At 43.7% G+C, this 24,847-nt stretch overlaps 2 protein-coding genes across 2 annotated transcripts in view; one reads left to right on the top strand and one right to left on the bottom strand.

Moving 5' to 3' along the window:
- RNF115 (ring finger protein 115) overlaps positions 1-6,518 on the bottom strand; it is a 55,756-nt gene extending 49,238 nt beyond the window's left edge. The window contains exon 1 of the mRNA XM_080915721.1: positions 6,299-6,518. Coding sequence (XP_080771847.1) covers positions 6,299-6,400 — 102 coding nt within the window. The 5' untranslated portion in view covers positions 6,401-6,518. The remainder of the gene's footprint in view (positions 1-6,298) is intronic.
- Positions 6,519-6,749: 231 nt separating this feature from the next.
- On the top strand, positions 6,750-22,017 carry POLR3C (RNA polymerase III subunit C). Its single transcript, XM_080915376.1, has 15 exons — positions 6,750-6,863; positions 8,084-8,249; positions 9,713-9,968; positions 10,065-10,250; positions 11,359-11,444; positions 14,994-15,098; positions 15,235-15,327; positions 16,971-17,051; positions 17,233-17,284; positions 17,988-18,048; positions 18,351-18,501; positions 19,326-19,427; positions 19,539-19,588; positions 20,051-20,200; positions 21,697-22,017. The coding sequence occupies exons 2-15, from the start codon at positions 8,103-8,105 to the stop codon at positions 21,776-21,778; spliced, it is 1,602 nt and encodes a 533-aa protein (XP_080771502.1). The 5' UTR covers positions 6,750-6,863; positions 8,084-8,102; the 3' UTR covers positions 21,779-22,017.
- The last annotated feature ends 2,830 nt before the right edge of the window (positions 22,018-24,847 follow it).

The following is a 24,847-nucleotide window of genomic DNA, read 5'->3' as shown; positions in this document are numbered from 1 at the left end:
TCCAGATTATGCTGCCTCTACCTCCCAAGTGCTAGGACATCAGGCACCATATCCAACTAAAGTTACTAGGGATTGAACCCAAGGCCTTGCACATAGTAGACAGGAGTTTTGTCCATTAAGCCATATCCCCAGCCTCTTATAGTGTCCTTTTATTTAGATTTATTTATTTTATTATTTTATGTACCTGAGTACACTATAGCTGTCTTCAGACACACCCGAGGAGGGCATCAGATCTCATTACAGATGGTTGTGAGCCACCATGTGGTTGTTGGGAATTGAATTCAGGACCTCTGGAAGAGCAGTCAGTGCTCTTAACTGCTGAGCCATCTCTATAGCTTCTTAAAGACCTCAAAAGAGCACAAATGTGGTAGCAGAGGTAGTGGTAATCCCAGGAGTTAAGAAGATTGGGAGTTCTAGACCACTCAGCACTATAAGTTTGAAATCAGCCAATCTACATGTGACCCTCTCTCAAAATTAATTAATTAATTATGGGATAACAAGATTGCTCAAAGTATAGACAGTTGCCACCAAGTCTGACAACCTGAGATTGATCCCCAGGACCTGTATAATAGAAGGAAGGAGCCAAGTCCCACAAGTTATCCTCCGTCCTCCACACATTTACCATGGCATAAGTGCATGTCCACTTGCCCACGCATGCACACACACATATGCTATCTAAATAAATAAATAAATAAATAAATGTAAAACCATTTTAAACAAAATATATAAAGCTCTCAAAACACCAACATTATCCCATTCCCTGATAGATACTAACCATGTAGACATTATAGATATTAAGTCACAGATAATAAAGTTTAAGGTAATCCAATGATTAGCATCTTTGAAATTTATCTCAAATCAATAATTTTCCTCTAGCTCAGTAGTATAAATTTTTGAAGAAGTATTCAATTTAGGTACCCTTATTAAGAGATGATGGGAATGTTTTCCTACATTTGAGCCATTATAATTACAACACAATGATTAATACCTGTGTAAGTAACTGGGAAAGAGTCAATGAGATAACATTACTTACTAAAAAAGACATTTATTAGCTTAAAAAGATGATATAACAGAGAACTAGAAAGTGAGAAGCCCACCAGTCTTCTGGCTAAACCAGAGGTGAACAGCATCTCACCAGTCTTTAATTAATTAGATTTTCCTGTCATATGGATTTGGGAAAAGCCCTGATCTCCACAAAACACTTAAGAACTACATTAGTCTCGTCAAAATGCAAAGAAGAATACTCTACTATATAATTACCACTATCAGATTCTACCTGATAAACACATTATTTAAAGAAGAATGGGGGTACTGACAGTATGTGGGAATAAACACACCTTTACATGCCTTGAAACAGTCCTTTGTGGGATGTGCAATCCACTTCCAGTGTAGTATAATCCGTTAGTTTTAGCCCCATATATGTCTCTCCGTAGAATAGTGAGATGAAGTAAAAGCTTCTGGGAATTTCTTTCAAATATTTCTTCTATCATCTGATTATTACCCTATCATAAATAAACCTGAATTCCTCAATGTAATTAGAGTCTCTTACTTTAAAATTCTGGAGCTGGGCAGAGTGGCACAAACCTTTAATCCCAGCACTCAGGAAGCAGAAGCATGCAGATCTCTGTAAATTTGAGGACAGTCTAGTCTACATAGTAAGTTCCAGGACATCCAGAGCTACATATTGAGACCCTATCTCACAAAAAAAAAAAAGAAAGAAAGAAAGAAAAGAAGGAAGGAAGGAAGGATAGATGGATGGAGGCTAAGACAGAAAGATCTCTGTGAGCTTAAGGCCAGCCTAATCAACACATTAAGCTCCAGTGCAGCCAGATCTATATAGAGAGACCCTGTCTCAAAACAAAAATAATTGCCCCAATCCAAGTATGCTACTTTTTTGCTAGAATTATTTTCATCATAAATACAAAAACTCATCTAGTGAGTACAATTCCTACATGATTCATTTGGAGAATCCTCTTTGTGGCATAAGGAGGTAATAGGGCCACTGAATATATTTTTCTTTTTAAATTCCCACCAATACTTTTTTCCTCATTCTGTGGTACCTTATTTCTAAATTAACCTTCTGTCCTCTTCTTGGGATCATACAAACTAAAGATAATTGGCTAAGAAGATGAGGAAGAATAATGAGAACTGTTCCCACCAAACGAAATGACCTCAGCTGACACATGACTGACTACATAGCATTAGGCATACTTCTCTCTCAGTCCAAAGTTATGAATCCTAAAGTCAGTTACACTCATGTAGCCTTCAAAGAAAAATAATAAACAAAAAACTAAAAGCAGTTTCAGGGATAAATTTGGATAAGCTACCACAGTTGCCTTTGGGTACTTAAAAATATATCCAGAAGTAGGCTCAGTTGGTGGAATGCTTGCCTGGCATGAGTAAGGTGCTGGGCACCACATAAACAAGGTGTAATAATAGCATATGCTTTATCTAGCACCTGTACCCCAGCACTTGTGAGATGGGACTGGAGGATCAGAAATCCAAGGTCACAGAGTTTGAGGTTAGCTTGAGCTATGTCAGAATCTCTCTCTCTCTCCCTCCCTCCATCCCTCCCACTCTCTTTCCAACATATAGAAAGTAAGGGAGGGAGGAGAGGAGGGAGGGAGGAGGGAAGGGAGGGAGGACGGAGGGACAGAAAGAGGTGGGCTAACAAATACATCCTAGATTGGGAAGGGAAAAGAAACAAGGGCTGTTGACCCTCACAACCTCTCAATTGTAGAACACTTGTTTAACATATCTGAAACCTTGAGTTCAATTCACAGTTCCGCCCCACAAAGCATGCGTATTTATGCCAGATCCTTGCAATGAGAGATTCTCCAGTTTACGTTAAGATTTATAGTTTTAAAAACCTTCCACATTGTCCTATATAAATATAATCATATGAAAATCATGTTACCAATGTTTGAGTTGGTTTATCGATCACAGAAACAAATTTGTATTGAACAGTAGTACACTTAACTGGCCTGTTTTTTTCTGATAAACATTTCCAAAATAACTGCCTGAGATTACAGATTTAAAATGCCCATGAAACAAAATAAAAGTCACTAGTTCCCACATAAATAAACCAAATCTGGCCAGGCACAGTGGCACACACCTTTACTCTCAGCACTAGAGTAAGGCAGAGGCAAGAGGATCTCTGAGTTCAAGACCAGCCTAGCCTGCATATTAAGTTTCTAGGCCAAACAGAATTATGCAGTAAGATTCTGTCTCAAAAAAAAAAAAAAAAAACAATAGCTAGACACAGTCACACACACCCCAGCACTGGGGAGGCAGAGACAAGATTTTTCTGTGAGTTGGAGGACAGCCTAGTCTACAGAGCAAGTTTCAGGACAGCCTGGGCTAAACAGAGAGACCCTGTCTCAGGGAAAAAAACAAACAGTAAGTTTGAGCTCATCACACCTTTTCCTAAAAACACAGAACAACACTGATTAGCTACTTAACTGAGCAGCAGTGACTGGAAGTAACATAGTGGAAAGACTTAGCATGTGGGAAGGGCTGACTAGCAGGGGAAAGGCACTTGCTGCCAAGCTTACCCCTCTGAGTTTGACCCCCACAGGATCCATGTGGTAGAGAGAACTAACATCCAAAAGCTGTCCTCTGACCTTCACAATGGCACTATGGGACACATTCATACACATGCATGCACACAGACACACACACAGACACACACACACACTAAACAAAAAATTTAAATAAAAAATGAAAAGTGTGAGATAATGTATGTTAAACTCAATTAAATAGTTTGATTTAGTCATTCCACGATGTATTCATATGAAACGTTGTACCCCATAACTACAGTTTTATTTGTCAGCCAAAGACAACAAAGCCTTACTCAGTAAGTCTCCCTTTTTTCTTCAAACCATATGTTCCTTTACTTCCTCCTAGTCTTACATATTCTCAAGCTGAATTAAACCTGTCCTTCAAAATTCAATCTAATTCCACTTCATATGTCATAGGCCTCCAATAACACCAGTGCAATCGTGCCTTCCTTTCTGAAACTGAAACCATGTATTATCTGTCCTCATTGATTTTGCTGCCATGTGCTGTATAACCTTCGTGAATCGCTGACTGCATACAGACTCTACAGGGTAATTCCACTGACAATCATGTTGCTGGGGTAGGAATGAATGCAGGGGTGTTACCTGTAATTCCAGTAACAGGAGGCTTAGGCAGGAGGTTCCTGAGTTCAAACTAACGTGAACTATCTAAGACAGTGATAGAGCTCTTACTTACCTAACAAGTACAAAGGCCTAGGTTCAGTCCTCAAACCCACAATGCAGTGACATTCTATCCATTTTAGTTTATCTAAGTAGATTCTGCAAAGGTTGCACAAGCATGAAAATCACCTAACTGTATCTCTCAGAACTTGTCCGAATCCTTAAACAATGCATGGTGATTGCTAATTTTCCATGTTTGCCTTGTCTTTCAAACAACAACTAAAACTTCAGTCCTTAAGAAGCACATATGCTTTCACTCACCTCTAGGGCACCCAGCAGAGAACCCTGTCTACTGTAGGCAGCATTGGGTTATTTTAGACACTGATAAGCTTCAATTTACAAGTCAGGCCTCACAAACAATAAATCAGTAAAAAAAAAAAAAAAAAAAAAAAAAAACAGCAAAGATCATCCATTCTCCTAAATCCTAGAAAAATACCTAAAAAGCCTTAATCAAATCACCCTTTGAAGTGAAGACTTCAGGTAATTTAAAAAAAAAAAAAAAAAAAAAGACATTTACATTATGTTTCCTCATTCTGAAAGGCAAATTCTTGAGTGCACACTTACAGATCTAAGGCTAACGTTTTAACAGGGCATCCATCACATTCAATAACATGTCGCTGATCTTACACACACAGTGGCTGAATTCAAGACTCCCTCTCTATAGTGAGATTTCTAGTATCTGCTGGAAAAAATAAGGTATACATTCTTTCCCGAATTGAAATATGGCAGACAGCACATCAGCATAAAGCAAAGGCAGCAAGTTAAACCAGTAGATGTAGCTAATTATCAAGCTGGAGAGGAAACAGAGAAAAAGGAAATGCATTGGTTACTTCATTGCACGATTTCCAAGTGAAGTCCTTATTCACTGGACTCCATTGTGTTTCTAAGAAGATAGAAACAGAAACTTGGTATTCCTTCGATTAAGGGTGCATCCAAAGCCAGGAATAGCGATGCACACTTTTAATCCCAACACTTGGGAGGCAGAAGCAGGCAGATCTCTGTGAGTTCTAGGCCAGCCTGGTCTGAATAGCAAGTTCCAGGACAGCCAGGATACATGTTGGCACCCTGGCACAAAAAGCAAGCAAATAAAACGATACCGTGTGTTCAAGATATCATGAATATAAAATAAATTATGACATAGCCACTCGTTTTAAGAAGAAATCTCCCACCCACCAAGAAAAAGACTTATAACTGGGGGCGCTGGCACTGGCTAGCATGCTGCAGAAGCCTTTTCTTCTTAAAGCATAGTCCTACCTCTCTATTGGCTGACAGCCTAGCAGAACCAATTTTATATCATAGAAATCGGTCCCAATATTCTGTCTTTTTTTTTTTCCTGAGAAGAAAAAAAAAAAAAAAGAGGGGGTGGGCTAGGAAAGTGGAGCGAAAGACAGTGGCAACGTGATATCCAAAATAAACTAAGTTGAAACAGTACGTCCTACCTTCCTCCCAAAACCATTTCCTTCAATAGCAACAGGGAGCGCAGTCTGCAAGTCATCGGTACGCTGCTATTTTCACTTTCACAAGAACCCAAAAACCTCTGAAGAGCAAAATCTCCCTCTTCCCTGACACCTCCCAAACCTCTTTCCATAAGGCACTTCAACAAAACCTACTAAGGAGTCCTCGGCAATTTGCTATTTTGTCTCACGGTGGATGCATAAGGGGGAGGATCTGGTTGAGAAGTGGGAGGAAAAATAAGAGTAGGTGAGACGCAAAAACGGAAAGAGTACAGGGGGATGGGTCATCGCGAAAAGAAGACAAGGAAGAGGACTGAGCAAATTGGGCGCAGATTTGGCTGAGAATTCACCGAGGAAGACAAAAAGATGAGGGTAGTATTAAAGAGCGGAAACAAAATGAGGGGCAGATTGGAGACGCCGCGGAAACCAGGGCTAGGCAGGACGCTAGCCCTGATGCCTAGGGTCTGTAGCCAGTGCCCGGAGACAGCGGGCAGCAGGTACCGAGGACACCGGTGTCAAGGGAATCACGGGTGTGCGGGCTGCTTAAAACCCAGTTTCCAGCCCTAGGGGCCAGGGACCCGAGCGCGAGACACACGGGGCTCTTACCGGTAGTTTGGGATTGACCTCGCCCTTACAAAAGTGGCAGAAGAAACGGTGCGCGGCGACAGCGGAGCCCGCGTCCGCCCCCGCCGCCGAGGCCTCCGCCATGTTTCGCCTCCACCGAGAATGTCCGAAAGGGCGGCCAGCGGTCCCTCCCCAGGCCGCTACCACCTCCGGGGCTGCGGTCGCCGCCGCCGTCGCCGCCCCCTCTGGGCGGCCCGGCGCTCCAAGGCCCGCAAGGGTCACGTGAGTCCTCCCGGGCCCGAGAGACCCGCCCGCCAGCGGCCGCGCGACCCGAGGCCCGCCTCCCGGCACCAAAGGCAGAGGAGAGCCCGCCCGCCGGCACCTCAGACAGCCCCTGGCCGGTCCTCCAGCTTTCCAACGAGAGGAAAGAAAGAGCGTCCCCGGAAACCACCGACACTGTCGGCTAGAGCGGTCGATGCTCTGACCCTTCCGTGTCCGCCTGGATGGTGCTCTACTTCCAAGAAGGGGCGGTGAGCCGCTCCTGAGCTTAGGCTGCTGGCCTCGAGAGGATAACATTTGGAGCTTCTAAATTAGCACTGACCCTGAGGTTAGTGAAAACGCTGCCGGAATGAGGAGGCCCTGACTCAAGGCCAAAAAACAGTCCGAAACAGAAAGTTGCATGAAAGGAGAGGAGCCAGGCTCCTTGGAAATGCTTTTAAGGATGGCTACTGTCTAAGGGTGTTTCTCCAAAGACTTATGAGTGAGATAGTCTTCTCTACGACACTGTGGCAAGAGGGACAAAAATGTAGGTTCTAAAGAGTTGGAGAAAGATGAATAATGGCAGGTAGCAGCTTGCGATAGGGAGGTAATTTATAAATCAGCTACATCCATTTCTGCTTGTGTCCCATTTTTTACTTTCTATATCGTGGTTTATGGCTTGGGAACGATACTTTGTACCCCCATTAAGTCATGAACCTTAGTTCTTTGTATCTATGACACATTGCAAAGTCATTTGCACAACCCCTTTGCTTTTAGAGGTCTTGCTCTGAACCAGGTTTGCTTAGTATTTATTATGTAGCCCAGGCTGGCCTTGAGTTTATAGCAGTCTTCTAGCTTTAGTGCTAGAAGATATTAGCCACCACACAGAAGAATCCAGTCCTTAAAGATTATTGGAACCACGTATAATATAAAGGGAAGGATGGCTTTTTTTTTTTTTTTGTAGGCAGGCCAGTTTTGAACCTAATGCCTAACACTGAACTCACTTCCACCTCCTAAGTGCTGGAACTATAGGTGTGCACCACCATACCTGACTTTAAAAAATAAATTTGATACCTAGTTTTCCAGTCCTTTGTTTTGGTGGGTGGGTGTGTCATCCACCAGAGTCTTGCTATGTAACATAGGCTAGCTCTGAACTTACTTTGTGCCCCAGGTTGTCCTGGAACTTTTGGCTTGGGCCTTCTGCATGCATGCTAGAATTATAGGCAGTGTACACCATCATATCTGACCATTGCAATTACTAAATGACAACACATTAGGTATATCTTATAGTAGCTATATTGTACAAAGTCATCTTAAATAGTATACTGTACTCACTTAAGGTTATAATATAATTTATTGCTAGATGCTAGATTGTTTTAGTATATCAGTGCCAGTGTTATGAAGAAAACTCATGGCATGTTTTTTACTACATCCTTGGAACAAAGAATCCCAACTTAAAAGTATTAAGACAAATATATGTATGCCTTAATATAAAGGTTTTGATGTATATTGTCAAGTTGCCCTCAAGGGAAAAAAATTATGTGGATTTATATTGTTGTTCTTTCCTAGTTCTGAGGCTCCAAGTGCAATGACTCAAGCCGAAATTAAACTGTGCTCTTTGTTGCTACAAGAGCATTTTGGTGAGATTGTAGAAAAAATTGGAGTCCACCTAATCAGAACTGGGAGCCAGCCACTTAGAGTAATTGTCCATGACACAAAAGCATCTCTGGACCAGGTATGTTTAGATAAGAGAGTTTGCTCTGTTCAACTTCAATTTGTTTCCTTTGAGCACATTTGAACAGTGGTACCCCTTCCTCTAGAAAGGGTGAATAGGAAAAGCCTGCTCTATGGTCAGAACCACTGTGGGTGGAGTGGAGGTGTGGTATTGTATTTAGGACCCAGTGTACTGCTGCTCGTGGTGTTCCTAGCTCATCTTTGCTGTTTACATGCCACACTCATTTATTTACAGTAAGTCTACTGACCGAGTACTGACTTTAAGCAATAGAAATGGGGATGGAGAGCTGGCTCAGTGGTTAAGAGCACTGACTGCTCTTCCAGAGGTCCTGAGTTCAATTCCCAGCAACCACATGGTGGCTCACAACCATCTGTAATGGGATTTGATGCCCTCTTCTGGTGTGTCTGAAGACAGCTACAGTGTACTCCTATAAATAAGTAAATTTAGGAGGAAAAAAAAATAGAAATGATAGAAAAGGGTAAACTGTGATGTGAAAGATTCTTATAGCCATCCTGGCCAACAATGTAGCTCAGTTGGTAAAGTGACTGTATTGTAGTGACAGTTTGGGGATTGTGGGTAAGAATTTTTTAGAGGATATATAAATACAAGCCCTGATGTGTGGGATCAGTGGTTGCTGGTCATTTAGGGAAGTTGCGATTTACTAGTAGTACAGTCAAAGAAGAAATGAAAGAAATTAAATTCAGGGATTTTCCTAATTCCTCCTCGTTTCTCTCTTTTAGAGGGTGAAACCAGGGTGGGGATGTGGATGGGAAGGGAGAATCAAGAGTGGGAAAAAGAAGAACCCACAAAGTAGCAAAGGCCAGCTACACAGCATAGCACGTAGGATGTCCTGGTTTGATCTCTAACACCACATAGAACTGGGTATGGTGATGTATATTTATGATCCCAGCACTTGAGAGGAGGGACCCAGAAGCTCAAAGTCACCCTCAGCTACATACCAAGTATAAGGCTGCCCTGGGATCCATGAGACTCTGATTCAAAACAGAAAACTAGAAGATAGGGATCAGGCATAACATGAACATCATAGCAAAGAATGCTCTTGATTTCCTCTGCTACCATTAGCTACACTAAGCCACAAAGAAAGTAAGATTCTATACGCAGTCAAGTCAGAATCAGTCCCTGCCCTGTCATGGTGGGAACTGGCCTAGATGGCTGCCACAACAAGTTCTGCTGCTCATGGGCCCTGGGTCCCCTAGCCTGGAACCTGGGGATAAGTTTGGCTGCAGACATTGTACTCTAAACATAGGGGTTCTCAGGGCAGACAAAAGGTTAAGTCTTGCTATTTCAACTCAGTCCCAGCTGCTTTAAAAATAGTAAGAGATTCGCTAGACTCTTTGCTGTGATCTGATGCTTACAAGACTGTGGGAGGTATGCTATATTGCCAGCAGTGGTGAGCTATATAGCATTAGGTCTTTCCTGCCTTTCTTTTGGGTCCTATCTAGGTGAAAAAAGCCCTTTGTGTCCTCATTCACCATAACCTGGTCATCTATCATGTTCATAAACGCGGTGTGGTGGAGTATGAAGCCCAGTGCAGCCGGGTACTGCGGATGCTTAGGTATCCCCGGTACATCTATACTACCAAAACGCTGTATGGTGACACCGGAGAGCTGATTGTTGAGGAGCTCCTGCTGAATGGCAAAATGACAATGTCAGCTGTTGTGAAGAAAGTAGCAGACCGACTCACAGAGACCATGGAGGGTAAGTACCAGATCTAAGCTCTTAGCAAAGGCGTAGGCCAGTTAGCTGCTCTATTGTCTGAGGCCCTCTCACCTCCCCTGTCCTCCTGTTGTACAGATGGCAAGACCATGGACTACGCCGAGGTGTCAAATGCATTTGTGCGACTGGCAGATACTCACTTTGTGCAGCGCTGTCCCCTGGTTCCTGACACTGACAGTTCTGACCCTGGGCCGCCACCACCTGCTCCAACCCTTGTCATTAATGAAAAGGACATGTACCTAGTTCCCAAACTGAGCTTGATAGGTAAGGAATTTACATCCTGGAACTGTGGTTTGCCTTGATTGGAGAGTCTTCCTCACTGACTGTTATATGAATGAACATCTTGATTGTTTACCAGTTCCTTGCTGTGTTCTAGTCACTGTAGTATTAAAAGCCATGATCCCTGCCTAGAAGACATTAATCAGCCACATAGATATGTCATATGGGGTCTGGAGAGATGGTTCAGTGGTTAAGAGCACTGGCGGCTCTTCCAGAGGTCCCAGGTTCAATTCCCAGCAACCACATGGCAGCTCACAGCATCACATGTGCAGGCAAAACACCAGTGTACATAAAAATGAAAAAAAAAAAGATGTGTTATACACTGTGATAAGAACTATGAAAGAGCTAGCTGTTACAGAAGTGTGTAACAAGGGACTGGATTTGTGCAGGGTTGAAGGCTTGTACTTTTCTGAAAAGGTGGAATTTGATCTGGGTCTTGAAGCAGAAGTAGGACCTACCCAGTGAAGTGACATAAGATGGGTGTAGTGTGTAGTTTAAAAAAAAAAAAAAAAAAAGGAAAGAAAACACTAGAGAAAGTGAAAGGTCGGAGTCACAGCAAAAGGGAGCAAAATTCCGAGAAGCGTGGGAGAAAGCTAGAGAGGGGAGGACCAGGTAAGCAAGGAATTGCAGAACATCTGTTCTCTAACCTGAAAGCAAAGGAAAACTACTCAGATCTTAAGTGGGAAAGCCACATGGTCTGATTTATATTGTAAATCATCTAATAGACTGAGAGGCCAGGGCAAAAGCAAATAGAGACAGACTATTCAAAAAGTAGACCCAGAAGCAGTATGAATACAGGCATCAAGAATGACGTCTGTGTGCACACATGGGAGCATGGTGCTACCGCTGCATGCGTAGGAACATGGTGCTGCCATTCGCTGAGAGGCAGCGTAAGAGAAGCAGTTTGAGAGCAAAGACTATGGATTTTCTTAGGTGGTGCCCCCGTTGACTTGAGTTTCTTATAGCTTCTCAGCCTCTTAAACAGCTCCAAAAACAGGAGCTACAGATATCTTTGAGATGAAGAGGCACCAGCTTTGCTTCTTGCGATCATATGGTATACATAGTCTAATTGTTTGGTTATTTGATTTGGCAGGAAAAGGTAAGAGGAGGAGATCATCTGACGAAGATGCTACTGGAGAGCCCAAGGCCAAGAAACCAAAATACACAGATAATAAGGAGGTAATGGGGCTTCCCGATTAGCAGCCCTCACCCTAGAGCAGTCCAGAAGTAGCCCTCAGATAACAAGCTCCGACAGGACCTAAATGTTCCTGGCTAAGAAGTAGTGGGATTATGAACTCCAGTACATTGGTCAGGAGCTGGCCAATGAGGGCAGAGTGTTCCTGCTGTCTCTGCATACCTCTCCTGCCCCTTTATACTGAGGGACAGTGAGGACTCCAGGGAGTCCAGGTGACTTCCCTTCTTATTTCTTAACTTATTTCACTAAATAGTTGTACTAACTTATTCAAAGGAGAAAGCAGAGTTGGGTGTTGTGGTGCATCCCTTTAACTCCAGCACTTGGGATGCAGAGGCAAAAGGATCTCTGAATTCAAAGCCAGTCTGTTCTACATAGTACAGTGGTTCTCAACCTTTGGGCCACAACCAAATAGCCCACAGGGATCACCAAAGACCATCAGAAAACACTAATACATTATGATTCATAACAGTAGCAAAATTACAGTTATAAAGTTGCAATGAAAATTAATTTATGGTTGAGGGTCCCCACAACACAAAGAACTGTATTAGAAGATCACAGTGTTAGGAAGGTTGAAAGCCACTAACATAGTGAATTCTAAGCCAGCTAAGGCTACATAATGAAACCTTGTCTTGAGAGAGAGAGAGAGAGAGAGAGAGAGAGAGAGAGAGAGAGAGAGAGAGATTGACAGGGAGGGAGGGAAGGGGGCTTTGTCGGGGATGTGGCCCAGTTAATAAATTGCTTGCAGGAATTCCTGGGTTTGATTCCCCAGGACCAAATAAAAGCAGAAGTGGTACCCAGCATGACTTAGGCCTTTAACTGCAACACTTGGAAGCCAGAAACTAGCAGATCTCTGTAAGTTGGAGGCTAGTCTGGTCTACAGAATGAGTCCCAGGATAACCAGGGCTACATAGTGAGGCCCTGTCTCAAACAAAACACCAGAAATAACACTACAAGCTATAATTATGGGACTCAGAAAGTAGAGACAAGAGAATCAGAAGTTATCCTTGACTACAAAGTAAGTCTAAGGCCAGCCTGGGCTACCTGAAGCCCTGTTCCCCAAAAACCAACAAACAAATGGGATTTTTTAGCTAAACTATTAAGTCTTAACAATCCTTTTCCCTTACGGTATTAAATTACAGGCAGGTATAAGATCATGTCTGGCCTGTTACATGGATGCCAGGAGTCAAACTCGGATCCTTATGGTTGCACAACAAATAAATGTCTTTAACTACTGAGCCATCTCTCAAGCCTCCAGGACTATCTGTCGTCTCTTGACAGCACTTCTCCAAAACTCTCCTCAGTCGTCTCCCTACATTCTTACCCATTTAGTGGCCAAAACTACTTTTAGCTAGATGTAGTGGTAAATTCCCATGATCCCAACACTTGGAAAGTAGAGGCAGGAAAATCCAGAGTTCATGGTCACCCTCAATTATGTAGTAAGTTTGGTGCCTGCTGAGCTACATGAGATCCAATTTTGAAAAAAGAAGAAGAAGAAAAAAAGCCAAGGTAGGATTGTATTACAATCTACAAACATGATCTATCAGCTGTGCCTAATCTTAAAGCCCAACACAAATTCACAGGAAGGTCCCTGGGGCTCACCAGCCATCCTGGCCTACTTGGTAAGTTCAAGCCCAAGGAGAGGTACTGGAAAAATAAATACAAGTAAATGTCTAGGATCTTGAGAGATAGCTTACCAGTTAAGAGCACCTCCTCTTCCAGAGAACCAGAGCTTGGTTCCTAGCACCTGTGTTATAATTCCAGCTGCAAGAGATCCAACACCTTGTAGCCATCTTAGGGCCTCTGCACACAAGTGGCAGACACACATACATGATATGAATTAAAGAAAAATCTTGCAGGGCTGAAGAGATGACTCCGAAGTTAAGAGCACTTGCTCTTGCAGAGGACCCAAGTTCAGTTCTAAAACCTAACTCCAGCTCTAGGGGATCTTCTATCCTCTCTGGATCCACAGGCACCAAGCATGTCCCTGGTGCAGATGCATGCATGGACCCAATCACAGACACAGAAAAGCAAAACTAAATCATTTGGTTGGGTGTGGTGGTGTGCACCTTTAACCCCAGAACTCAGGAGGCAGAGACAGGTGATCTCTGTAAATTTGAGGCTACCTGATCTTCCAGGACAGCCAGGGCTATGTAGAGAGACTTCCTCTCAAAAAAAAGAAAAAAGTACACATTTAGCTGGTCATCATGTCACAGAGCTCTAATCCCTGCATTTAGGAGGTAACTTGAGAAAATGGCCTATTATGTCACATACTTAAAACAGTCAACTGAGATAGGGGTCGGCAGGAACGGCTGGAGAGATGGCTCAGTGGTTAGGAGCACTGACTGCTCTTCCAGAGGACCTCATGGTAGCTCACAACCATCTGTAATGAGATCTGACGCCCTCTTCTAGTGTGTCTGAAGACGGTGACAGTGTACACACATAAAATGAATAAGTCTTTAAAAATAACAATAATAGATCAGGACTGGGAAGTGTCCTTTGACTTAGCCACAAGGAAGCCCTTGAGGACAGTGGTGGGACTGGAATACCAGTAACAACAGACGTTTCAGACAGAGGTGGGTGAGTAAAGCCAGAGAGGATATCCAGGATGGCCAGCCGCCGGGGCGGGGCTGCAAAGGAGGGAAAGGGAAGAAGGGAAGCATGGGGTCGAAGGAGAAGGTAAAAACTGATGAGCAGGGCAGTACAGGAGCGGTTGCAGGCTCAGAGGACAGGAAGCAAACGGTCTGGATCCCGAGGCCCAGGGGGAGGACATGATCTGAAGCAGCAGCATGGCCCTTTGACTAAGCTAGCTCAGTCAGTCACCAGGGTCTCCAGCGCAGGAATGAGGATTAAAAAGAGAAAAGACAATTGGACAACATTGTAGCATGACCCCAGCCAGTTCTGAGGCTGAGGCAGGTTTATTTTTTTCCCAGTCTGCTTTTATACCATCTTAATTACATGAGGTCAGTTCTAGGTTAAGGAACAAGTAAGACAATAAACACAAATAGTCGAGGAACAAGCGAGGCCATAAAAAAAGTCCTGAAATCACTGTTTCTAGGGGCTTATCAAAATGGCCCAGATATCTGAGCCTACTTGTCTGCTCTAGCCCAAAGTCATATTCTTACTTGAAGTGGGCCTACTTCCTTATTCTGGCCCAAAGTCAAATTCCTGCCAAGTGGCCCCAAAAGCTTTCCATAACCCTTTTCCTTAGGTAAAGGGACAAACATTCTCCTGGGAAAGAGACAAGGAAAGTGGGGGATGGCGATGATGCTTGCACAAAGTTGAATGAGTTCTGGCCTCTTTTAGAGGAATGGAGGTATCCAATGAGAGATTGGAGAGTAAAGGAGATGAATTAGCAGAAGGAGAAGGTGACTTTATGGAACCTGAAGTTAGACTTTGTTGGGACACACTAATCCACACTCTGGAATGCTTTTTCTCTGACCCATCTACAGTATGACCAAACAAGTGGAGCTTCACTGTGCAAATGCACTGGGGATGGCTGACATCTCACCACCTCTCTATCCTCCTCTCCCCAGCCCACACCAGATGATGGGATTTATTGGCAAGTCAACCTCGACAGGTTCCACCAGCACTTCCGAGACCAAGCAATTGTGAGCGCAGTGGCAAACCGAATGGACCAGGTAATATCCAAGTGGGTCAGCCAGTGTTCAGCAAGGAATTAGGTCGGTCATTCAGATGGTTGTCAGATGTGGCCCCTGGCTCGGGGCTAGAGCCAGAGGTAGCACGGGTGTATTCTGAATTGTCTGTATTTTTCAGACAAGCAGCGAGATTGTACGGACGATGCTCCGGATGAGTGAGATTACCACTCCCTCTAGTGCCCCGTTTACTCAGCCACTGTCCTCCAATGAGGTATGTATGCCTCAAGTTTCTTTTGGGGGGGAGGTTGTTTTGTTCTGGTCTTTCTGTGTAGCCCTTGGCTGTCTTAGAGCTTAGAGGCATGCACCACTACTCCTGGCTTAGCTTCATGTTCTTGTGCTAACTTGTGGGGTTATGTTGATGCTGTGGGGGAGGGGGGAAGGGGTTTTGTTGCTTGAAGTGGGGCAAGGATTTCTTGGAAATGTTAAGCACTGAAATGTTTGACCACTTTAGAATTCAACTTTTAAGAATACTAAGTTATGGGGACTAGAGAGACATCTCAGCAATTAAGAGCACTGGCTGCTCTTCCAGAGGACCCAGAATCAGTTCTCAGTACACATACAAGGCAGCTCACAACTCTCTAACTCCAGTCCAAAGGAATCTTATTCTGGCTTCCTTGGGCACTGCACATCCATGATACATTTACAGCCATGCAGGCAAAACATAAATACACATACAAATAAAATAAAATAAAGCCAGGCATGGCACCATACACCTTTAATCCCAGCACTTAAGAGGTAAAGGAAGGTGGATCTCTGAGTTCAAGACCAGCCTCATCTACAAAGCATTTTTTAGGACAGCCAAGGCTACACAGAGAAACCCTATCTCAAAAAACCAAATAAGTAAATAAACCTAAAAGAAATTTATTAAGCCATTATTATAGTCAAATATTTATCTGTCCGGTACAGCCTATTTCTAATTGTTTTAAGAATCTTATTGCCAGGTGTGGTGGCACATGCTCAGAATCCTACCTATTCAGAAGGCAGCTGGGGTTGCCTGCCTGAGCTCAGTGGTTGAAAGTGAAGCTGGGCAATAGCAACTTAGCTTTGATAAAGGCAACCTTGCAATATATGCATATTTGGATTCTGATGAAAGTTTTGGCACTTAAACATTACATTTCTATTGCTTTTATAATTATACTTACTTTAAATATTGCTATTATGCTTCATATTGTTTCTAAACTTTTTGTAATTGATTGATTTGTTTGTTTTAAAGACAGGGTCTCTGCTGGCCTAGAACTTGCACTGTAGACCAGGCTGGCCTCAAACTTGCACTGTAGACCAGGCTGTCTCCCTAGTGCTATGATCAAAGGCCTAACTGTCTGAGTTCTTGGCCCCTGTAAATTTCATGAGCTTCTTGAGCCTTATAAGTTTTATAACTTATAAGGGTCTTAGGAACCTCCCTCCAGAATGGAATGTTTACCTTGGGAGGCTATAGCTACACAGTAACCCACAGTCTTCCTTTCCCATCCTCTGGGATAGCTAGTATGAATTACAGGCATATGCTGCTATACTTGGTTGTAGTTCACTTTAATTATTACTCATCACTGGACATTTGTGTTATTTTTCATTCTTCTCTGTTTCTGTCAGGGTCTGTCTGTGTAGCACTGGCTGTTTAGAGCTTACTATGTAGACTAGGCACCAAACACAAAGCTCTACCTGCCTCTGCCTCTCAAGTTCTGGAAGAAAAGGTGTGCAGCCCTGTTGGCCTTTGTAAGCCTTTATAAGCAATGATGTTATGAATATTTCTTAGATATTTTTATGTTTTTGAAATCTAAACTTAGGACATCTTGTTTTAGTCACAGTTAGCAATTCTACATCTCTAGCCCTATTTCCAGCATCTCTTCTGTCCCACAGATCTTCAGATCCCTGCCTGTTGGATATAACATCTCTAAGCAGGTTCTCGATCAGTACCTCACACTGCTGGCAGATGACCCAGTAAGTCTCATGCCCCCTTAGTTGATCACAGTTTATCTCCTATAGCCTTCTTGTCTACATAGCCATCCCAGACAAAGTCCCATCACCCACCAGAAAAGCTACCTGCTTCAAACTCTTGACCAGATTTGCTCCATGGGAAAGAGAATTAATTGTGCAATTAACACCATTCCTCTCTTAACAGCTAGAATTTATTGGAAAGTCTGGCGACAGTGGCGGAGGAATGTATGCCATCAGTATCCTTCCCAGTTACCTGTTCTGTCAGGACCCCTGAGTCAGGAAGCAGGAGCAGGCCTAGGAAAGATTGTTTTGTTTTGTTTTTGTTGTTGATAAAGTCTCTATAGCCCAGCCTGGCCTTGAACTCACTGTGTAGCCTAGAAGTTGGCAGTAAAGCCCTGATCCTCCTGCCTTTACCTCCCAAGTGCTGGGTTAGAGACATGTGCCACCACCAGAAAGGATTTTGTCAATGCTTAATATACTAAACAGGTTTTAAAAATGAAATTTCTATTGTTTTCTGTGAATTGTTAGTGAGCTACATTAATAAAAACTAAAAAAGCTCCCACTGTCACTCAGTAGCACCACACTTATGTTCCAGGGATTGGCTGCGTTGTAACTAAGAGGAAGCGGGCAGGAAGGGGAGATAAGAAAGGGTCGGAGCTGGGGAGAGGCCAGTGTGATGGTGAATGATTATAATTTGAGCAGTTTAGTATCTGAGGCCGAAAATTTGAATGTTAAAAGTTAGTCTGGGCTACATAGCAAGACCCTGTCTCAGAAAAGAAAAGATAAAAAATAAAAAAGCTTACTTAACTAAACCTTACAAATGTTAATATACATATATTATATATGAACTATGAAAAGCAAAATAGTATGAATTTAGTCATGAAACTAAGGTAATAGTGAGCATGCTAAAACCTAATGTCCTTAATCCTCTACCTAAAGACCTCCACAAAGCATTAGCATCCCTGGCCACTGCAACTCTGGAGTCTGTCATCCAGGAGAGGTAAGAGGCTCAGACACTTCCTATCCACACCCTGCTAAACAAGTAATTTGGTTTTTATGGCATACCCTGCCACACTTGGTCTCATCTTTCCGGTAAAGTTAATTCCTAGTTAGGCCAATTAACCAGCCACCCTAGAACTCTGTAACGCAAGCATTGGCACTTTAAGGAGTAGGCCTCTGGTAACAGGAACAGTGCACTCACCAACCTCAGGAGCTGTGGAGGAACAGATGCTGCTTTCCTCTCTGTCCCGATTGCACGTGTGGACTAGAACCTCCACTCTGAGTGCTTCTCTGTCCTCCCAGATTCGGGTCTCGCTGTGCCAGGATATTCCGTCTGGTGTTGCAGAAGAAACACCTGGAGCAGAAGCAGGTGGAGGACTTTGCAATGATCCCTGCGAAGGAGGCAAAGGATATGCTGTATAAGATGCTCTCTGAAAACTTCATGCTCCTGCAGGTGACCATGCCTCAGCCGGACAGACCCTGGGGAAGTCAGGCTGGGCCCCAGACAGACATAGCAAATCCTTGAAGGATCGTGTAGACTTTAACTGGCCTCTCAGAGAGACAGACAGCACAAGAAATCAGCTCACATCCTAACTTCCTTTCTAGTCCCCAGCCCATTATTCCTGACCTTTCTCAGCCTTAAATCTTGAATAGAGTAACTTATTCAGCATAGCTTGTATCCTGTAGATCTATACTGAGGACCCTTTGAGGAAGTGGGTTGAATGGATTTTGGAGTAAATTTGCCAAGCAAATCAACTATCATCATCATATCTGTAAAATGGTGGTGGCTGCTCATATATAAAAAGTGTGGTTTGGACCAACCATGGATGCTACAAAAAAAAAAAAAAAAACAGACTGAAAAAAATAAACCCACTTCAGCTTCAGAACTAGCTGGGGTCATGCTTACAAAAAACAAAAAAACAAAAATCAGACTGGCAACCATGGTACTTAGAGTAAGGCTGGCTGGAGGGTTGAAAATCAGTATCACACTGTCTCAGTTATTAATAAAGTCTATTTTTGAAAATCAAATGCAGTCCACCTAGCATGTGTAGAATTTACTCAGTAAATATTAGTTGCCTTTCCTTTCTTTCACCAAGATGCTGACACGCAAATGGAAAACTGAGTAGCCTGCTTCATGCAGCTGATTATGTCATAAACAGAGCCTCTGACTGGCTAGGAAGAAAAGCATCAGGGCTGACAGTACCAGGTGGATGGGGGTTTATTTTGCCCATTGCAAATACCAGTACAGTTTCTCTTTTTATTTCTGTGGACAAACAGGAAATTCCTAAAACGCCAGACCACGCCCCGTCCAGGACCTTTTATCTGTACACTGTGAATGTGCTGTCAGCCGCCAGAATGCTGTTGCACAGATGCTACAAGGTAACTCGTGGGCCTCTCGTTACGCCTCGCCCCTCTACCTCCCTTGCCCACTCTACCCAAGTCACTTGACCAGAACCGTGTGCATTTCTAGTCTGTCTTCTCTCTCCTCAGAGCATAGCCAACCTGATAGAAAGGCGGCAGTTCGAAACCAAAGAGAACAAGTGAGTGCAGTCTCTCCCGTGAATCATTTTCATTTTTGGTTTTGGTTTTCAACACTGATCCAATAACTAAAAGAATACGTGGTCCACTTCTCCTTTACCTAGTACCTTTGGGCCGCAATGCCCACATTAACATTTCCAAGGTCCAAAGCCTGAGGGAAAACTTGTTATAGAAACGGAGGCAGTAGCCCAGTACCCAGTCTACTTGCACTGAGTCATAGGTTTGTGTTGGCATAGCCATGCCTTCGTTTACCCTTGCTGACTACACTCCCATCAAATTATCTTGCGGGTTTATGAGGTTTGTGCTTGACCCCAGAGTGTAAGTGCTGAGAGGCAATAAATGTTTCAGGAACAAAGTTCTATTTGTGATTAAGTTTGTGGAAAATGTCTTTAGATGAAAGATGGACAGGGCAGGAGAACCCAAAGTTAGGGGCACTGTGTCTCAGTACTGGTTCTGTCTGATAGGCGGCTACTAGAGAAGTCTCAGCGGGTGGAAGCCATCATGGCGTCAATGCAGGCCACGGGCGCAGAGGAGGTGCAGCTCCAGGAGATAGAGGAGATGATCACAGCTCCGGAGCGGCAGCAGCTGGAGACACTGAAACGAAATGTTAACAAGTAAGCTGCGGAAGTCCAACCTTTCAAACAAATACAGCTTCACAGCCTAACCTCCTCCACCTTAACTCAAGCAAACCTGAGTACAGCATCGTCTTCCCTAGTCTAAGAAAGAATTGAACCTACCAGGAGTGATGGTACATGCCTTTAATCCCAGCACTCAGGAAACCTAGATAGATCTCTGAGTTCGGGGCCAGCCTGGTCTACATAGTGAGTTTCAGGACAGCCAAGAAGACCATATCTCAAGAGTATGGAACCTGCCTGTTTTTCTAGGTCAGCAGTTCTGAGGCCATCGTGCTTGTCGATAATCTCGTTCACCCAGTACTGAGACTTTTACTTCAGTCTCTAGTGTGGCATTCCATCTTGGTCCTTTCACACACTTTCATTACCTCTTACCTAGAACTTTGCAATTACCTCATCCTACAAACCATGTATCACAGTGCATATGGTAGGGGTGCCTATGTATGTAAGCACTATGTATGCATATATGTGGAGGATGTTCTGGGACTCCAACCTCAGGTCCTCACACTTGGGTGGCTGGCATTTTACCCACTGGCCCGGGTCCCCAACCCCCCGAGATATTTGTTGTCTTTTAAGTGATGGGTAGCATGCATCACTGTCCCAGTTAAAGTGACTTAGGCTTCCTTGCTTGTGTGTATGTTTGCTTGTTCACCCTTCAGTCTGGGAAGGAGTTACATTTTTACCTAAAGGTCTCATAGTCCACACTATGATTCTAAAGCTCGAACCACTTTCACCCGCAAAGTGCTAGAGTCACAGATGTGTATCACCACAGCTGGCTAAGAATTTATTAGTTTATTTTTTTTACAGTACAAAATCCAAATTCATTGCTGTGCTGTGGGGCCTTTCACAGTTTCATAACAGTTGGCTTCCGCCTTCATTTCCTTTACTTGTCAACAAGGATTATGTAAATTTATTAGGTCCAGTGATTATTTTTATGGATTCCTAGAGATTTTCTGTGTCACTTGTGAATAGTTCTACTTCTCAGTCTGGATTTTCTTTCTTGCCTAATTGCCTTGACTAGCACCTTTGGTAGAAGGCTGTGAAGGACATCTCAGCTTTGCTCCTGATCTAAGGACGAAAGCTGAGTTTTTTTATCATGAACGCAGTGTTAGCTGCCGTTCTGTTTCCTCACTGAATTTTATCATTCCCTTCCTCTTCCCAGTTAGCACTAGCTCTCTGCCCCACTGCTCCACTGCCCCTGCTGGTAAAGCACTCTACCTTTTCCCTCTGCTTTTGCACGTAAGTGCTGTTCTTTCTCATGGTTGCAAATGAAAGGTAACACTATCTTTGCAGCCTCAAGAGTTCCCATGGCACCTGGCACAGGAGGGATGTGATGAAATTATCTACTGAGTAACTCACCTTCCATCTATCTACTCGGGAATAAACAGGCCAGTGTGTGGCCACACCCAGCCCAGCCTCCAGCCTTGAATATGCTAATGAGCACTGACCCCAGGCAAATGCTTTTACTCTTTCTTCAGGTTGGATGCCAGCGAGATCCAAGTGGATGAAACCATTTTCTTACTGGAATCATACATCGAGAGCACCATGAAGAGACCGTGACCCAAAAGAAGCAATGCTGGGATCACACTCAGGGCCTTTCACATGCTAGTCAACTGATGTACCACTGAGCCACATCCCCAACCAGAAACCAGCATCCTTCTTGAAAGATCTAGGAGATAGAGAAGAAGACGGTGCTTGGATGCATTCTTTGCAGTGATATATATATATATATATATATATATATAAAAACTTCTTTCAGTGGGTTTTCAAGATGGGGTTTCTCTGGGTAGCCCTGGCTGTCCTAGAACTCACTTGTAGACCAGGCTGGCCTCGAACTCAGAGGATCCTCCTGAGTATTAGGATTAAAGGTGTACAACACCATGCCAAGCTATGTTGCAGATTCTCATACTGAACCCCTGTTCCTGTCTTTCCCTGCTGTTCATGATACGCCTGAATGAGTATATTCTCTTCTCACCAAATCCTCACAGTATGGTGAACTTTAAATAACTGAGAACAATTATAAATTTTGTATGTGTGTTGTATGTGCATGCGAGTGTGCATGTGTATGTGTGTGTATGTGTTCTTATCAAGAAGTCAGCTAGGGCTCAGCAAGACGAGTTACTAGGTAAGATAGTTACTGCTCAAGCATGAGAACCTGAGTTCAGATGCTCAGTACCCACATAAAATCTGGGTGTGGTGCCGGGGACCCTAACCCTGGGAGATGGTCATATCTCTGAAACAATTCGATGAGCTGGTGCAGTGAGACCCTATCTCAGCAAATAAGGCAAAAGGCCAGCAAGGTGATGGATGGCTCAGTGGATAAGGGAGCTCGCCACCAAGGCTGCTGACCCAACCCCAGAACCCATATGGTAAAAGAGAAAACTAACAAATTGCCTCCTGACCTCTTATTTGGGTACCATGGCACACATAGATATGCACACATACACATAAATGTAAAGATAGATAGGAAGCAATCAAGGAAGATACCCAACTATTGACTTCTGATCTGGACACACATGCCCACACCCATCCATATAACATACATACACCACACATGTGAAAAGGAGTCCTCCAAATCTAGATGTGAAGACACATATCTGTGATTCCACCAATAAGGAGGCCAAGATGAGAGATTACTGCAAATTCAAGGTCAGCTTGAGCCTTTTGATGAGTTTCAGACTAGTGTGAGCAACAGAGAGAGAACTTGTCCTAACTCATGATAACAAAGCACAAATTAAGTCAGCCAAGCCCATGTTAAAACACCCCTCAATTAGTTCCTCTTCTATTATAAAATATGACTAAAGAACTTGGAGAAGACTCTTACCTGACTTTACAGTTCCAGAGGATCAGAGTCCAAGATTGTGGAATGAAGGCTTAGTGGCAGGAGCTGGGGGCCTACCCCAGTGACATCCTCCAGCAAGGCCACACTTCCGAACCCTCCCAAATAGTGCTATCAATTGGGGACTAAGTGTTCAAATGCCCAAGGGAAGCTGTGAACCATCAGTCTCAAATTTCTTGCTAAACAACAATGAAGATTTGCAGAAGTCTGTGCAATAGACTTCTGTTGTAATAGTTAGCACATGCACTGCACACAAAATGATAAAGACTGCTGTGGGAGGAAGTCAAATGCTCTTTGGGGCTTTCTGTTGTTGGGTTTCAGTTTTGTTTTGTTTTTGAGGCAGGGTCTTGTTCTATAGCTAGGCTAGCCTGGAATTCACTGTAGAGACCAGGCTAGCCTCAAACTTGCACATCTTCCAGCTTCTACACCACAAATACTAGGATTAAAAATGCACTGCACATCCAGCAAGAAAACCAGTGTTGGAGAGAACTACATTTTCTTTGCTCACCGTTATCAACTGATAGCTTCTGGGTTAAGGATAGGGTGGTGGTGGGGTGTAATGTGTCTACTTCTCTCAGTGCTGGGACCCCATCTGGCTTAGACCTGTGCAGGGCCTATGTGTGCAGCTGTTCATAATCTGACTTCATGCATACACCAGTCCTCTTGTGTCAGACAGTCTTGCCTGCTTGCTGTCCCCCCACCCCCTCCAGCTCTACCATCTTTTCAGCTTCTCTTCCACAGAGTCTTCTGGGCCCTAAAGGGAAGGGTTTGATACAGAAATGCCATTTAGGACAGAGTTATTGTCCAGTTGTGGGTATCTGTGTTTGTTCCCATCTACTGCAGGAAGACGCTTCTCTGGTGATGGCTGAATAGGAAGGACATGAACCTAAGAGTATAGCAGAATGTTTTGTTAGTAGTCATTTTATTAGTAGTTAGTAGTTCCTTTAGCAGAGTGTAGTATTTGGTTTCCCCACTAGGTCCAGGGCTTTTCTAGTCTCAGGTTCTTGGTCATCCCAGGAAGCACTGGGCATGAGTTTTATCTCATGGAGAAGGCCTTAATTCCAATCAGTGACAACCTGAGGTTTCCCCCCCTGGATTCACATTCTAGAAGAAACCAACTTCTCTGACCTCCACAGCCTCTCACGGCCAGTGCATGCCCAACCTACTCCCACACTGACATAAATAAATGTGATCGTATATTTTTAAAGGTAAAAAGATTGTGTCTGTTCAACTACTCACCATCACTCACTATGCATGGGATGCATGAGGCCTGGAGGTTTGATCCTCAGACCTGCACAAACCGGGCATGTGATGTGAGGGACATGGAAGCCAGCTAGTCAAAAGACCAATTTCAGTTTTGGCTACACACGTTTGAGGCTAGCCTGGGTTACCTGAGACCCTGCTTTACCTTAAAAAGGTTTAGGTATATGATATAGGAGCATAATTAACTTGAGGCGCTCCCTGCTGAGAGGTGAACAGAGGCTTATATGAAGGTGGGGAACCTTGGGCTGGTGGGGAAATAACATGACAGTCCAGAAATCATTCTGCCTGGGGATTACTGTCCAAACAGAGAAGTCAGAAATAACGTTAAAGGAAGTGAGAAACTGGAAGAGTTGTTTGTGCTTTATGAACATTATACCCACGGATTGTCCCCAAAAGTTATCTAAATCTCCCAGCGGGTCTGGAAAACCTTGATTGTGTAAGCCGGCCGGAAGCTGCACGCCTCACCGCGCTGGGCCACCTGGGGGCGCCAGGCAAGCGGTCCCCAGAACAGTGGGGTGACCAGAGAA

Source organism: Micromys minutus (assembly GCF_963924665.1).
Source record: "Micromys minutus genome assembly, chromosome: 4".
Taxonomy (NCBI): Eukaryota; Metazoa; Chordata; class Mammalia; order Rodentia; family Muridae; genus Micromys; species Micromys minutus.
The sequence above is the reverse complement of the archived record's forward strand: the minus strand, read 5'-3'. Positions and strand labels throughout refer to the sequence as shown.

What these genes read in the sequence shown, in the direction of transcription:
- POLR3C (XM_080915376.1), top strand. Translation starts at nt 8,103, where the DNA reads ATGACTCAAGCCGAAATTAAACTGTGCTCTTTGTTGCTACAAGAGCAT. An exon ending in TCCCAAACTGAGCTTGATAG is followed by an intron (nt 10,251 to 11,358) that starts GTAAGGAATTTA and finishes TTGATTTGGCAG; the next exon opens with GAAAAGGTAAGAGGAGGAGA. An exon ending in CACTGCTGGCAGATGACCCA is followed by an intron (nt 17,052 to 17,232) that starts GTAAGTCTCATG and finishes CTCTCTTAACAG; the next exon opens with CTAGAATTTATTGGAAAGTC.